This window comes from Pecten maximus, chromosome 9 (genome assembly GCF_902652985.1).
Source record: "Pecten maximus chromosome 9, xPecMax1.1, whole genome shotgun sequence".
In the NCBI taxonomy this organism is placed as follows: domain Eukaryota; kingdom Metazoa; phylum Mollusca; class Bivalvia; order Pectinida; family Pectinidae; genus Pecten; species Pecten maximus.
This window is the reverse complement of record NC_047023.1, coordinates 37775743-37791371: the sequence shown is the minus strand read 5'-3', so window position 1 is coordinate 37791371 and position 15629 is coordinate 37775743. Positions and strand designations below refer to the sequence as shown.

Below are 15629 nucleotides of genomic sequence, written 5' to 3'. Positions count from 1 at the left end.
ATTATATACTCCACACAGGACACTGACATTATGTATTCAACACATGTACAGGACACTGACATTATGTACTCCACACAGGACACTGACATTATATACTCCACACAGGACACTGACATTATATACTCCACACAGGACACTGATATTATGTACTCCACACAGGACACTGACATTATATACTCCACACAGGACACTGACATTATGTACTCCACACAGGACACTGACATTATGTACTCCACACAGGACACTGACATTATGTACTCCACACAGGACACTGACATTATATACTCCACACATGACAAGGACATTATGTACTCCACACAGAACACTGACATTATGTACTCCACACATGTACAGGACACTGACATTATGTACTCCACACAGGACACTGACATTATGTACTCCACACAGGACACTGACATTATGTACTCCACACAGGACACTGACATTATGTACTCCACACAGGACACTGATATTATGTACTTCACACAGGACACTGACATTATGTACTCCACACAGGACACTGACATTATGTACTCCACACAGAACACTGACATTATGTACTCCACACAGGACACTGACATTATGTACTCCACACATGACAAGGACATTATGTACTCCACACAGGACACTAACATTATGTACTCCACACAGAACACTGACATTATGTACTCCACACAGAACACTGACATTATGTACTCCACACAGAACACTGACATTATGTACTCCACACAGGACACTAACATTATGTACTCCACACAGGACACTGACATTATATACTCCACACAGGACACTGACATTATGTACTCCACACAGGACACTGACATTATGTACTCCACACAGGACACTGACATTATGTACTCCACACAGGACACTAACATTATGTACTCCACACAGGACACTGACATTATGTACTCCACACAGGACACTTACATTATGTACTCCACACAGGACACTAACATTATGTACTCCACACAGAACACTGACATTATGTACTCCACACAGGACACTGACATTATGTACTCCACACAGGACACTGATATTACATACTCCACACAGGACACTGACATTATGTACTCCACACATGACAAGGACATTATGTACTCCACACAGGACACTGACATTATGTACTCCACACAGAACACTGACATTATGTACTCCACACATGACAAGGACATTATGTACTCCACACAGGACACTGACATTATGTACTCCACACAGGACACTGACATTATGTACTCCACACAGGACACTGACATTATGTACTCCACACAGGACACTAACATTATGTACTCCACACAGGACACTGACATTATGTACTCCACACAGGACACTAACATTATGTACTCCACACAGGACACTGACATTATGTACTCCACACAGGACACTGACATTATGTACTCCACACAGGACACGGACATTATGTACTCCACACAGGACACTAACATTATGTACTCCACACAGGACACTGACATTATGTACTCCACACAGGACACTAACATTATGTACTCCACACAGGACACTGACATTATGTACTCCACACAGGACACGGACATTATATACTCCACACAGGACACTAACATTATGTACTCCACACAGGACACTGACATTATGTACTCCACACAGGACACTTACATTATGTATTCAACACATGTACAGGACACTGACATTATGTACTCCACACATGACACGGACATTATGTACTCCACACAGGACACTGACATTATGTACTTCACACAGGACACTGATATTATGTACTCCACACATGACAAGGACATTATGTACTCCACACAGGACACTGACTTTATGTACTCCACACAGGACACTGACATTATGTACTCCACACAGGACACTGACATTATGTACTTCACACAGGACACTGATATTATGTACTCCACACAGGACACTAACATTATGTACTCCACACAGGACACTAACATTATGTACTCCACACAGGACACTGACATTATGTACTCCACACAGGACACTAACATTATGTACTCCACACAGGACACTGACATTATGTACTCCACACAGGACACTTACATTATGTACTCCACACAGGACACTGACATTATGTACTCCACACAGGACACTTACATTATGTACTCCACACAGGACACTGACATTATGTACTTCACACAGGACACTTACATTATGTACTCCACACAGGACACTGACATTATATACTCCACACAGAACACTGACATTATGTACTTCACACAGGACACGGACATTATGTACTTCACACAGGACACTGATATTATGTACTCCACACAGGACACTGACATTATGTACTCCACACAGGACACTGACATTATGTACTCCACACAGGACACTGACATTATGTACTCCACACAGGACTTAAATGCCTTCATATTGGTCGTTACACAAAGAAAAATATTTTCATTGAGTATTGAATGTTTAAACAGGTCACAGATCTTGTATCAAAAACAGATGAAAAGCCAAATTTTATATGTTTTAACTGATCAAAGATATTCAATGGTTTGTGATTGAAATTAAAAGTTATAAAAACTGATATAATCCTGCCTACCTCCACCCCATTACAAAGAGACAAAGTTACAATATCTTGATCGAATATCAAAGTGATGTCATTCACTCACTAAGCATATGGAAAAAGAAACAAAATTTTGACCTTGACCCCTGACATCAACAGCTAGCTAATGACTGAGAAGATATTCATCACTGAACTTTACAGCATAGGTACATGACAGCTAGAATCTATGACATTTATATTATCATTTAGTCTGATCTGACATGAGAACTGATTTTGAGATGTATATATAAGTTACCAGAGTTAAAACATCCATAGCAGAGGCTTTTCTTCATCCTCAGTATCAGTCAGGATAGGGAAGGGCTGCCATTACTCCACACATGTTCAACACCAGTACACACACACATAATACCATGGTGACCGTTGTAAACAAAAACCAGACATGGAGGTCCACTATACACGTCTAACCTCCACCCGACTTAACATCACATCTCGGCACCAACGCTTCTCCCATGTCAAACTATTGGAAAGATAAATCATTAGCTTCTTTCACCTGATTGATGAACAGAGCCGTGTGTGTACCAGTGGTGTAGGGGATGTACAGAAGGTATCCGTGTAGTCAGTTAGGGTGTTGATATAACCTCCCCAACATGTATAGGTGATTGGGTATTAGTGATTAGACACTGATCAACAACACACGTATCTAGCTGCTCCCTCTGGTGTCTGACATGTCTCCCTGGGAACACGCTGAAGTAATCCTGATTTGTTACAGCATGCAGTCAGAAAATCTCAAAGTATAGAGGTACAATGGCCAGCTGTCTGTCAAACTGTAGACCACCAATTCTTTAGCAGAGGAAAAGGTTGTAACACTTGATTCTTACTTCATTTCCATATTGAATTTCCATTTGTTGGCCTTTAGTTGTGTGCCTAGGCATGAGAAGTGCAGCTTGATGAAAACCTATCCTGAACTAAACACTAACCAAGCACCAACCTAGACACCGGCTGGTCACTCGCCCAACAAAGCTTTATGAACAGCTTATACACCATCTGACAGCACACATAATCGGACATTAATTTGGCTGATCTTTGTACAAAAAGTTCACAACTTGGAAAATGGAAACCAGCTGACAATGAGGGGTATTGGTTATTATGACTGACTCCTAGACCTGACTGGGGATAGCAAGAGAGTCTTGTACCAAGATGGACATCGTTTTGGCTAAATTGTCCCCAGGGCTTCCCCATCCTCAAGTCCATTAAGGTTGCCACAGGCGGCCAGTTTTCTCCTGACCTCCGACACTAACCTCCACAGAGGAGGCTTGTTGTTGTAAAGTCTGAGAACACAGGATCCTCCTTTTCTCTTGACCATTGTGTTCTCCTCAAAACTTGGTCAACAAACACTGCTAATGGTCATAAACCGTGGATTAAATGCCAGATCAGATGTCTGAGTATATATCCAGATCTAGCTATAAATCATCTGAGGTCGTTGATTGGTGATCACCACAGCAACATGTAAACCTATATTCAACCCACTTCCATTATATCTGCTGTTAATCAATGTTAGATTCATTAATATCTTTAGGGAATGCAAGGGATTTTGTGATGGCTTGATATACACTTTGGTTTTACTATGAATGTCAAAGCTGAATTGTAAGGTTAAATTAACTGGCTTCATATTCACGCGTTGCCTCGATTGAAATCTGGATGCCAATGTGAAGCGATATCAAAGATGATGAATGAGCATGCTATATAGAATGTGTACAACTACAAAATTCCAAATATTGGTTTTAAATTTTTATTTTGTGTGTTTTGTTTTGCTTGTGTCGTTGGCTCATATAGATTTGTATAGTTGCGTTGTGTGTTATTCAACTTAACAAGGTAATTCTATATGTTATGTTACGAAAATGCTATTATATTCAATTCTAGTATCAACATTTCGCAATTTTGTGTTGCAATAAATTCCAGTTCAATTTAATTTGCTGATGCTGAAAAGTACCAGAAAATGAAAATGTGTATGTTTGGCTGATATTGTCAGAGAAAACTACTAATTTAACAACAACATAAAAACACAGTAAAATATCCTACATATTTCCCCTATATATAGAGCTACAAACCACAGAAAAATGTTTGACATTTTGCATAGACATTGCTGCCACCCACTGACAGGATCAAGACTGCTGTAACAGTTCTAGGATTGATGCTGAAGCTCCTCAATCAAAGTGGGATATGTGTTGTAGACCTTTATGTCTGGCCACGTGTGGACCCCGTCAACAATTCCTGACAAAAAACCCTTAGACTCCACAATCATGTAATTGCCATTACCAAATAAGGTGATATGAAAATTAATCATTTGTTACAGTTGTTACTGGTGAGTTAGGGACATTATTCCAGTGTTATTAAAGAATGTGTTATACATTTCTGTTAGTTTTTCAGTTATTTTTCTCATCTTATAGTGGAAAGGAAGAGATGCAATGATAATGTGGATATTACTCTATAGAAATCTAAAACAATTGTATATCATTATTTAGTAAAAACTTTTTAAATAATAATAATAATAATTACTAAAAAAAAATATGTCTCTAAGACATGAATATTTCCATTCCAATGTGAATTAGTAGAATTGCTGATGCTCCTCAATCAAAGTGAATTAAAACTCTACATAGAGACATTGGTATGCCTGTACAAGGTCGTACAGACAGTGGTATATCATTACAAAGATATTACAATTATTAACCAATTCTAAATCGGGAAACAAACAGAAATATTAACATTATTGATTACTGTGTTCCATACCAGAAACATGTTCCTTTGATTACTACACTGTGGTGCATGTAAAACATAGACTCTGAAGAGAAAAGACGGCACACACTCAGGCTTCGCTTTAATACTGGCCTTTATGTTGACATCACACCAAATACAGGAACAGACAGCACCAAAGAGATGGGTTTTGAATACCAATTAAATAAAGTTAAATATCTTTGGAATCACAAACAGGTATTTTTGTGAATGCTATAACTGGATAATAACTCCATATTCAGTATATAGTAGCTCTTAACACAAATTACTTGTTAAAGAAAGACATTTTTTATAATGGTTAGATAGAATGTCACTTTATTGACGAAGAATTTAGCCAATTTCAGCAATGAGTAACAAAACTAAAAGGGATTAAAACACAAAATAAATACCATTTTTGTCCAGCAATAAGACCTGGGAGGCAAGTGCTTAAAAAAATTAGGTCCAAAATATAGGAGCTTATTACCTGATCAAAGCCTGAATTTGGTACAATTTATACATAGGTTATCAAAGTATTAAGGCAGAAAAGTGGCCCACATTTTCAAGAACAAGCTTAAGCCATGAGATCATTCAATGGTTACTTGGATAATTTATCCAAGAAGAGGTATAGACAACGGATCCCAGATGATCAAATGACCTTAATTGGATTTCTGTAACACTGATCTTTTCTCTATTTTTCTATTTGCTTCTTACAAGAGGAGCCTACATTATTAATCTGAAAATTAGATTCATCAAGAACTCTCTGAAAATAGGGATAACAATTGAATTCTAAAACATTCAAATCATTTTTACTGAATAATGCGACTGAATATACAATACATACCTAAAAATATATGCTAAGAAGCAATAGATAGATAGTCTTAAGGCTCAGGAGTAATAGATAATAAAGTTTTAAGGCTCAGGAGTAATAGATTACAAAGTCTTAGGCTCAGGGGTAACAAATAGCAAAGTCTTAAGGCTCAGGAGTAACAGATAACAAAGTCTTAGGCTCAGGAGTAATAGATAATAAAGTCTTAAGGCTCAGGAGTAACAGATTATAAAGTCTTAAGGCTCAGGTGTAATAGATAATAAAGTCTTAAGGCTCAGGAGTAACAGATTATAAAGTCTTAAGGCTCAGGTGTAATAGATAATAAAGTCTTAAGGCTCAGGAGTAATAGATTACAAAGTCTTAAGGTTCAGGAGTAACAAATAGCAAAGTCTTAAGGCTCAGGAATAACAGATAACAAAGTCTTAAGGCTCAGGATCAGAGTAATAGATAGCAAAGTTTTAAGGCTCAGGATTAATATATTACAAAGTCTTAAGGCTCAGGAGTAATAGATAACAAAGTCTTAAGGCTCAGGAGTAATATATAATAAAGCCTTAATGCTCAGGAGTAATAGATAATAAAGTCTTAAGGCTCAGGAGTAATAGATTACAAAGTCTTAGGCTCAGGGGTAATAGATAGCAAAGTCTTAACAATCAGGAGTTATAGATAACAAAGTCTTAACAATCAGGAGTTATAGATAACAAAGTCTTAATGATCAGGAGTAACAGATAACAAAGTCTTAGGCTCAGGAGTAATAGATAACAAAGTCTTAGGCTCAGGAGTGATAGATAACAAAGTCTTAACAATCAGGTGTAATAGATAACAAAGTCTTAACAAACAGGAGTTATAGATAACAAAGTCTTAACAAACAGGAGTTATAGATAACAAAGTCTTAATGATCAGGAGTAATAGATAACAAAGTCTTAACAATCAGGAGTTATAGATAACAAAGTCTTAACAATCAGGAGTTATAGATAACAAAGTCTTAACAATCAGGAGTTATAGATAACAAAGTCTTAACAATCAGGAGTTATAGATAACAAAGTCTTAACAATCAGGAGTTATAGATAACAAAGTCTTAACAATCAGGAGTTATAGATAACAAAGTCTTAACAATCAGGAGTAATAGATAGCAAAGTCTTAACAATCAGGAGTTATAGATAACAAAGTCTTAAGGCTCAGGTGTAATAGATAGCAAAGTCTTAATGATCAGGAGTAATAGATAACAAAGTCTTAACAATCAGGAGTTATAGATAACAAAGTCTTAACAATCAGGAGTTATAGATAACAAAGTCTTAAGGCTCAGGTGTAATAGATAGCAAAGTCTTAAGGCTCAGGTGTAATAGATAGCAAAGTCTTAACAATCAGGAGTAACAGATAACAAAGTCTTAATGATCAGGAGTTATAGATAACAAAGTCTTAATGATCAGGAGTAACAGATAACAAAGTCTTAACAATCAGGAGTAACAGATAACAAAGTCTTAACAATCAGGAGTAACAGATAACAAAGTCTTAAGGCTCAGGTGTAATAGATAGCAAAGTCTTAACAATCAGGAGTAACAGATAACAAAGTCTTAATGATCATGAGTTATAGATAACAAAGTCTTAATGATCAGGAGTAACAGATAACAAAGTCTTAACAATCAGGAGTTATAGATAACAAAGTCTTAACAATCAGGAGTTATAGATAACAAAGTCTTAAGGCTCAGGTGTAATAGATAGCAAAGTCTTAATGATCAGGAGTAATAGATAACAAAGTCTTAACAATCAGGAGTAACAAATAGCAAAGTATTAAGGCTCAGGTGTAATAGATAGCAAAGTCTTAGGCTCAGGTGTAATAGATAGCAAAGTCTTAGGCTCAGGAGTAATAGATAGCAAAGTCTTAATGATCAGGAGTAATAGATAGCAAAGTCTTAAGGCTCAGGAGTGATAGATAACAAAGTCTTAAGGCTCAGGTGTAATAGATAGCAAAGTCTTAATGATCAGGACCAACGATGGTCTAACATATGAAGAAATCTGATCATAATCAAGGACTTCTATTAATAGTAAGACCAAGGCATATTGGGCGGAGAAGAAATCTGAAAGGAAAAGAAAGAGAGATGGAAAAAAAAGGATTAAGGAAATTTCTTTCAAAAGACACCATTGATTGTCAACAAAAAAATTGTCATGGTTACAGGAAATGAGGTTCAATACAACTACCCACACTGCAGTCACCATGGCAATTAGCTAGATACTTTTCAGGTTATCTTACACTCTGACTGTAGAGGTTTTCTGACGGCCATGTTAACTGATGGTGGACCGACATGCACAGTGTTAAGTCATCCTAACAACTTTACACAAACTTGAGATCAGACGATGATTCAGCTGTCCTCTTTGTCCTTGTGATGTAAAGTCTGGTGAATACACCGAGACAGCTTGTACACAGTGAGTTGATAAACAATGGCTGTAGGTGGGTTAATTCAATCTAACATTCTGATATTGGTCAATCACAAATCCCTTGCCTGTAGTCATACCTAGATTTGTCTAGCTGTACCTTTTTAATTCTTTCTTTGCATACATACATGTACCATTTACCCCTGCCAAGCTTAAATATCTGTACCGTTACTAACTGTGTCTATATGTATTGATCCTATCATGCTTTCTTCCCTTTGGATGTTTTAAGGGTTTTACATATGCATTCCCCTTTCAGTCATATAAAAATCAATAGATGATGGGGTCATTGACATAACAGTCACATATGAAGTATCCATAGATGATGGGGTCATTGACAGACACTTTTATAGTGCGATCAGACTGAAATGCCATATCTGGTCATTAAGTACTAGTGTTATAGACACTGATTTTTCTCGATCCAGGGGAAGAACCCAAAGCTTTTCTTGCCAAGGCCAATGCTCCAACATCTTATGTCAAAAGTGAAGAACATGCATTCTCTTGCAAAGTAAGGTGTAAGGAAAGGAAAATGTAGTAAGAAAGTACAGGAAAAATATTAAATACTTGTGTACTTCAATAAGAACAACAGATCTACTTTGGTTATTTTCTCCAAGTGATTCTGTGGGAGATTCCGACATTGGTTGCCTCTCCACATTCATTGGGTATAACTTCATACTTTAGTGTATGTATGTAGATCAAAGGACAAAATGTTGGTCAGAGTGACTTAGTTTTGATACATGACTCACTATCTCACCTCGGTCAACACATGTTCCAGTAACAAGCAGTGTAGGAAATATAGAGAGCAGAAGGATGGATGGAAGCAACCCTTTCAGTTCCAGAAGGGTAGAATCAATGAAATACCAGGTGATTTCAGCATTGCCCACAATTTGACAATGTCAATATCATATCAGGGCCTCTCTATGCAACCCTGTGCCACTCTGACAATTATGCCACACCCTGTGCCACCATATGCAACCGTGAATATGAAGGTCCACAGATTCTGTACACTTCATCTCTGACGAGTTATATTACAAAACCAGTCTGGTGCATAATAGACAATATGCATATAAGCTCCACTTCACAATATGGAAAACATGGCATTTTCTGTTTCCCAGTCATTTTGTACTGCTATCAATATTAGGAAACATTGGCTACATAATAAGTCAATCAAGAATGTCACCCTTTTGACTGAAATTTTTGTTGTGATTTCTTATCAAGGTTATATTCCTAATTAACCATTCAGTTTTCTGCTAAAATGATAATGTACTGTAATTAGCACCCAGTGCGTGCATGTAAAAAAATAGTTACAGAAGGGGTGCTTATTAAGGTAACAAATGTAAAGTTACGGAGTAAAACTTTCGGTAGACTAACTTTCCTTCCACCTCCTGTAACACGTTTTCTATTTTTAGATCATTTGCCTGCATTGTCCTCTTTCTGTCTCCATTCCCTTATATGTTTCTGATCAACACTGTTTTGCCAAAAACATCAGCATCAGGAATTGGTTTTACAGCTCAGTGACAAACACATGTGTACTGGGAGTTGCATGAAACACCTTTGAAAGGACAAGCTGAAAATGTCAATGATGTTTGTCCTACGACATAAAATGCTTATTTTACAACTTACATATGATAAATTAACCAATAAAATCGCTAATCATGTTAATTTTCTATCAATACATGTTTATGCATTGTGTTTCAAAGAGCATTTTGAGATTTCTCAGTTGAATCTCCCCAGTAAAATTCACTTCATAACTGTCTCACCTTTATTAATCAATTCACTATTAACATTAGGAAATCAGAAAATACTGATGATTATAATTCATAGTATAAGTTGGAGGTCCAATATGAAAGTAGGAAAGTATATATATGGTTCTTTTTTAAGTACAGTTCTATTCCTGCATTAACTCTCAAGAAAGTTTGTCTTAATTCTATAAATCAATATAATTCTGGACAGTAGCTGGATGACCATAAATCTACTACACATACAATTACAATACACCATCACATTACCAGGTGTCGGTCAGATCCATCAAAATTTTACCTGCTATCCTCCCAGAATCGTCAGAAATCATCACTATGGAAACTATATCCCAGGTATTTTATAATCTCTGCAGGTACAGTTCTATATCTACCATCTTTGTGACTGAGTACCCAGGAACACCTGAATCAGGACAGTAGTCCGTACCACCTTACCTATATACACACTATATATAAATCAGCTGCCAGACTAGTTTATTGGAGACAGGTCTGCCTGGCTAACAGCACCACATTACGGAGCTTTTGTTTGGTCATTTCATTTGTACTATTTGTATTTAAGCCTCCAGAGGATTGGAGCTAAAATCTATAACCAGATCTTTGGACTTCACAGCTGATGTGATGAAGTCATAATAGCATACCTATACCATGGCTTCCTGTAAACAAACGTAGCCTTTCAGACATTATTGTTTATTTCATCTAGGATATCTCTTTATTTCATCTAGGATATCTCTTTATTTCATCTAGGATATCTCCTAGATTAACTTGATCTATGGTTGGTGTCCAGTAAAATTACAAAGACTATGGCTGATTTTCTGTGAAACTGCAAAGTCAACAGTTGGTTACCTGTAAAATTACAAAGTCTATTGTTGATTTCCTGTAAGATTACAAAGTCTATGGTTGGGGTCCTGTAAAATTACAAAGTCTATGGGTGGTTTCCTGTAAAATTACAAAATTTATGGTTGGGGTCTGTTAAAATTACAAAGTTTATGGTTGGGGTCCAGTAAAATTACAAAGTCTATGGCTGATTTCCTGTCAAATTTCAAAGTCTATGGTTGGGGTCCAGTAAAATTACAATGTCTATGGTTGGTTTCCTGTAAAATTACAATGTCTATAGTTGGGGTCCAGTAAAATTACAAAGTCTATGGTTGGGGACCAGTAAAATTACAAAGTCTTAGGTAGCACACTACAATAGGACAGCCTGGCCATGGGCGATTTTTTTGGTAAGCAAATAACTCCTGTATTATGATATGCATAAACAAGAGGCCCAATGGGCCTGTATCGCTCACCTGGCTCTACAGCAACTTTGAAGTTGATTGAGGTCATTTCCACAGATACTATGCTGATTATCATAGTAAGCTAGGTTTATTCATATTAATAAATTTTCTTGTCTTTCATTCCAGCATTTTATTGGCCTAATATCTGGTCTAGGAGGCTCTTGGCTATCGCAAAATTATTGTTTACAGATTTAAGCCGATTTCACCCCTGTGACCTTAAATGTAGGTCAAGGGTCATTCATTTGAACAAACTTTGAAGCCCTTCAGGCCCAATATCAAGACCCTGGGCCTCTTGGTTATTAAGAAGAAGTCGTTTGAAGATTATAGCGTATTTGACCAATGTGACCTTGAATGAAGGTCAAGGTCATTTATTTGAACAAACTTTGTAGCCCTTCACCCCAGCATGCTACAGGCCCAATATCAAGTCCCTGGGCCTCTTGGTTATTGAGAAGAAGTCGTTTGAAGATTATAGCCTATATGACAAATGTGACCTTGAATGAAGGTCAAGGTCATTTATTTGAACAAACTTTGTAGCCCTTCACCCCAGCATGCTACAGGCCCAATATCAAGTCCCTGGGCCTCTTGGTTATTGAGAAGAAGTCGTTTGAAGATTATAGCCTATATGACAAATGTGACCTTGAATGAAGGTCAAGGTCATTTATTTGAACAAACTTTGTAGCCCCCACCCCAGCATGCTTCAGGCCCAATATCAAGTCCCTGGGCCTCTTGGTTATTGAGAAGAAGTCATCTGAAGATTATAGCCTATTTGACGAATGTGACCTTGAATGAAGGTCAAGGTCATTTATTTAAACAAACTTAGTAGCCATTCACCCAAGCATGCTACAGGCCAAATATCAAGTCCCTGGGCCTCTTGGTTATTGAGAAGAAGTCGTTTGAAGATTATAGCCTATTTGACCAATGTGACCTTGAATGAAGGTCAAGGTCATTTATTTGAACACACTTTGTAGCCCCTCACCCCAGCATGCTACAGGCCCAGTATCAAGTCCCTGGGCCTCTTGGTTATTGAGAAGAAGTTGTTTGAAGATTATAGCCTATTTGACCAATGTGACCTTGAATGAAGGTCAAGGTCATTTATTTGAACAAACTTTGTAGCCCTTCATCCCAGCATGCTTCAGGCCCAATATCAAGTCTCTGGGCCTCTTGGTTATTGAGAAGAAGTCGTTTGAAGATTTAGTCCTTCACCCCAGAAAGCTACAGGCTCAATATCAAGTCCCTGGGCCTCTTGGTTATTGAGAAGAAGCCGTTTGAAGATTATAGCCTATTTGACCAATGTGACCTTGAATGAAGGTCAAGTTAATTTATTTGAACAAACTTGGTAGTCCTTCACCCCAGCAAGCTACAGGCTCAATATCAAGTCCCTGGGCCTCTTGGTTATTGAGAAGAAGTCGTTTGAAGATTATAGCCTATTTGACCAATATGACCTTGAATGAAGGTCAAGGTCATTTTTTGAACAAACTTGGTAGTCCTTCACCCCAGCAAGCTACAGGCTCAATATCAAGTCCCTGGGCCTCTTGGTTATTGAGAAGAAGTCGTTTGAAGATTTTAGCCTATTTGACCCATGTGACCTTGAATGAAGGTCAAGGTCAATTATTTGAACAAACTTTGTAGCCCCTCACCCCAGTATGCTACAGGCCCAATATGAAGTTCCTGGGCCTCTTGGTTATTGAGAAGAAGTTGTTTAAATGAAAAAGTTGACACCGGACGGACGGACAAACGGACGGACGACGGACGCCGCACCATGGCATAAGCTCACTTGCCCTTCGGGCAGGTGAGCTAAAAATGAAAAAAACAAATGTACACAATAATTGGTATATTCAGTATGAAGAAGTACATACAGGCTTCACATTTGTTAAAACAAAAATTAATAAATTGGTTCCGGATTTTAAATTTCTGGATTTTCCGAAAGTGTGTTTACACAGGAAATTTAGTTTTGCCTACAGCGAAAAATGGAAGCCCACAGAAAAGGTAAGAGAGCAGGAAAACTTAATTTACAACAAACAGTGGAACTTCGTTAACTCGAACTCGGAAAACTCGAATACCCCGCTTAACTTGAAGTACTTCGTCAGTCCCAACCGAATTCTCTCTTTATCCTAGTAAAAAAAATTCGGAAAACTTGAATTCGGAAAACTCGAAAAACTCGGATAATACGAAGTGAAATTTTAGTCCCAACAATAAAAATCCAACTTGGGATAATCAAATAACTCGAAGTATCATGTTTGTGATCCAACAACGATCAGTGGTAAACGCCGACCATTTTTTCAACATCGAAATCCGTTTGTATCGGCACTACAAACCTACTGATTATTATACGCTATTATAAGTGTTTCATAAATTCATTAAAGAAATTGTTGGTGGAATCTTATAACAATAACTGTTGGTGATAAAAAGTACTGTTTTACTTACATCAGGTAATTTCCTAAGGCGGTCGCTGATAATAGTACACACGATAGTCAACACTGAACAACTCATCTACCCGCTCGCTGAAGCAGAAGTAATCTCTGACACACCGGTAGATCTACTCGGCTGATGTCTTTACAATTAGAAATGAAACAGTCACCAGTGCCTATTAAATCTTTAAACTGCTGAAAAAATAGCGTAATTACTGCCGAGGTCTTCAGAGTACGACTGTAGCGGTCAGCGCTGTCTATTAAATCAGATAACACGCCAACTCAGTAACAGTAACATTTTATAGGCACATGCGCAGTACCAACTTCCTGTGCTAATACACATGGAAATGGCGTGGTTGTCGGTAAAACGTAAGTTGGACTATCAAACAGTATTTTATATGTCCAATATAAGCTAATGGTTCTGTTACGTTTTACATATAATCTGTTAAATTTAAGCGTTGATTTGATATAACATAAATAAATTGTTATTCGGTTGAATTCCATTTTATCGTTATTCCTTTTGCAAACATGACATGAACATCAGATCGTTATTGAACTGGCTAAGCGAAAGAAACTTTATCGAGACTGTATATATATCGGCAAAACTACACCAAACTTCGAGTGACAGAACGAAACATTACATATTCATTTACATGTATTGACCAGTCTTTACACTAAACTGATGAGTGACAGAGCGGAGTTATAATGATTAAATAATGTTGACAAATATTGACCAAACTTTGCACCAAAATGACAGCTCGCTTAATTCAAACACTCGGATAACTCGAAGTTTTCATGTGGTCCCGTCGAGTTTGAGTTAACAAAGTTCCACTGTATGTCAAAACAAGATTAACTCTGTCTTTGGGATAGAGATATTTAAATTTCAAATAGATTTCAGAAAAAAAATTGTGTAGAGAATAGTGTCATTTTGGGTCAAATATCATAATATTTTGCAATTTTTGAGCATTTTTTAAGCTGTTACCATGGTATCCACAGCTCTAAAAATCACAGAAAATATAAGTTTAATTATTCGTCAGAGCTGTATTAAAATTGCAAATGTTGTACAGATTACAAATATATTTACTTTATTAGAGGTAATATGTAGGGTTAACTGGCAATGTTTACATATCTAAAACATGTGCCATACTTTTTAGAATTGGGTATTTTTACTGTACACTGCTACCTTAATGTTTGGGGTCCTGTAAAATTACAAAGTCTATCATTCAAGTTTCCTGTAAAATTACAATGTCTATAGTTGGCGTCCAGTAAAATTACGAAGTCTAAGGTTGGTTTCCTGTAAAATTACAAAGTCTATGGTTGGTTTCCTGTAAAATTACAAAGTCTATGGTTGGTTTCCTGTAAAATTACAATGTCTACAGTTGGGGTCCAGTAAAATTACGAAGTCTAAGGTTGGTTTCCTGTAAATTACAAAGTCTATCATTCAAGTTTCCTGTAAAATTACAAAGTCTATAGTTGGGGTCCAGTAAAATTACAAAGTCTATAGTTGGGGTCCAGTAAAATAACAAAGTCTATGGTTGGGGTCCAGTAAAATTACAAAGTCTATGGTTGGTTTCCTGTGAAATTACAAAGTCTATGGTTGGTTTCCTGTAAAATTACTAAGTCTATGGTTGGGGTCCAGTAAAATTACAAAGT

General features: G+C 37.1%; 1 protein-coding gene across 3 annotated transcripts in view; it reads right to left on the bottom strand.

Annotated features, from left to right (window-relative positions):
• The window catches only part of LOC117334222 (multiple C2 and transmembrane domain-containing protein 1-like), a 205417-nt gene that overhangs the window by 136658 nt on the left and 53130 nt on the right, over nucleotides 1-15629 (bottom strand). The window contains exon 1 of one of the 3 annotated variants that reach the window (XM_033893712.1): nucleotides 2811-2925. The exons of the other annotated variants lie outside the window; for them this stretch is intronic. Coding sequence (XP_033749603.1) covers nucleotides 2811-2847 — 37 coding nt within the window. The 5' untranslated portion in view covers nucleotides 2848-2925. Of the gene's footprint in view, nucleotides 1-2810; nucleotides 2926-15629 lie in introns of those variants that run through there. 3 annotated transcript variants of the gene reach the window in all.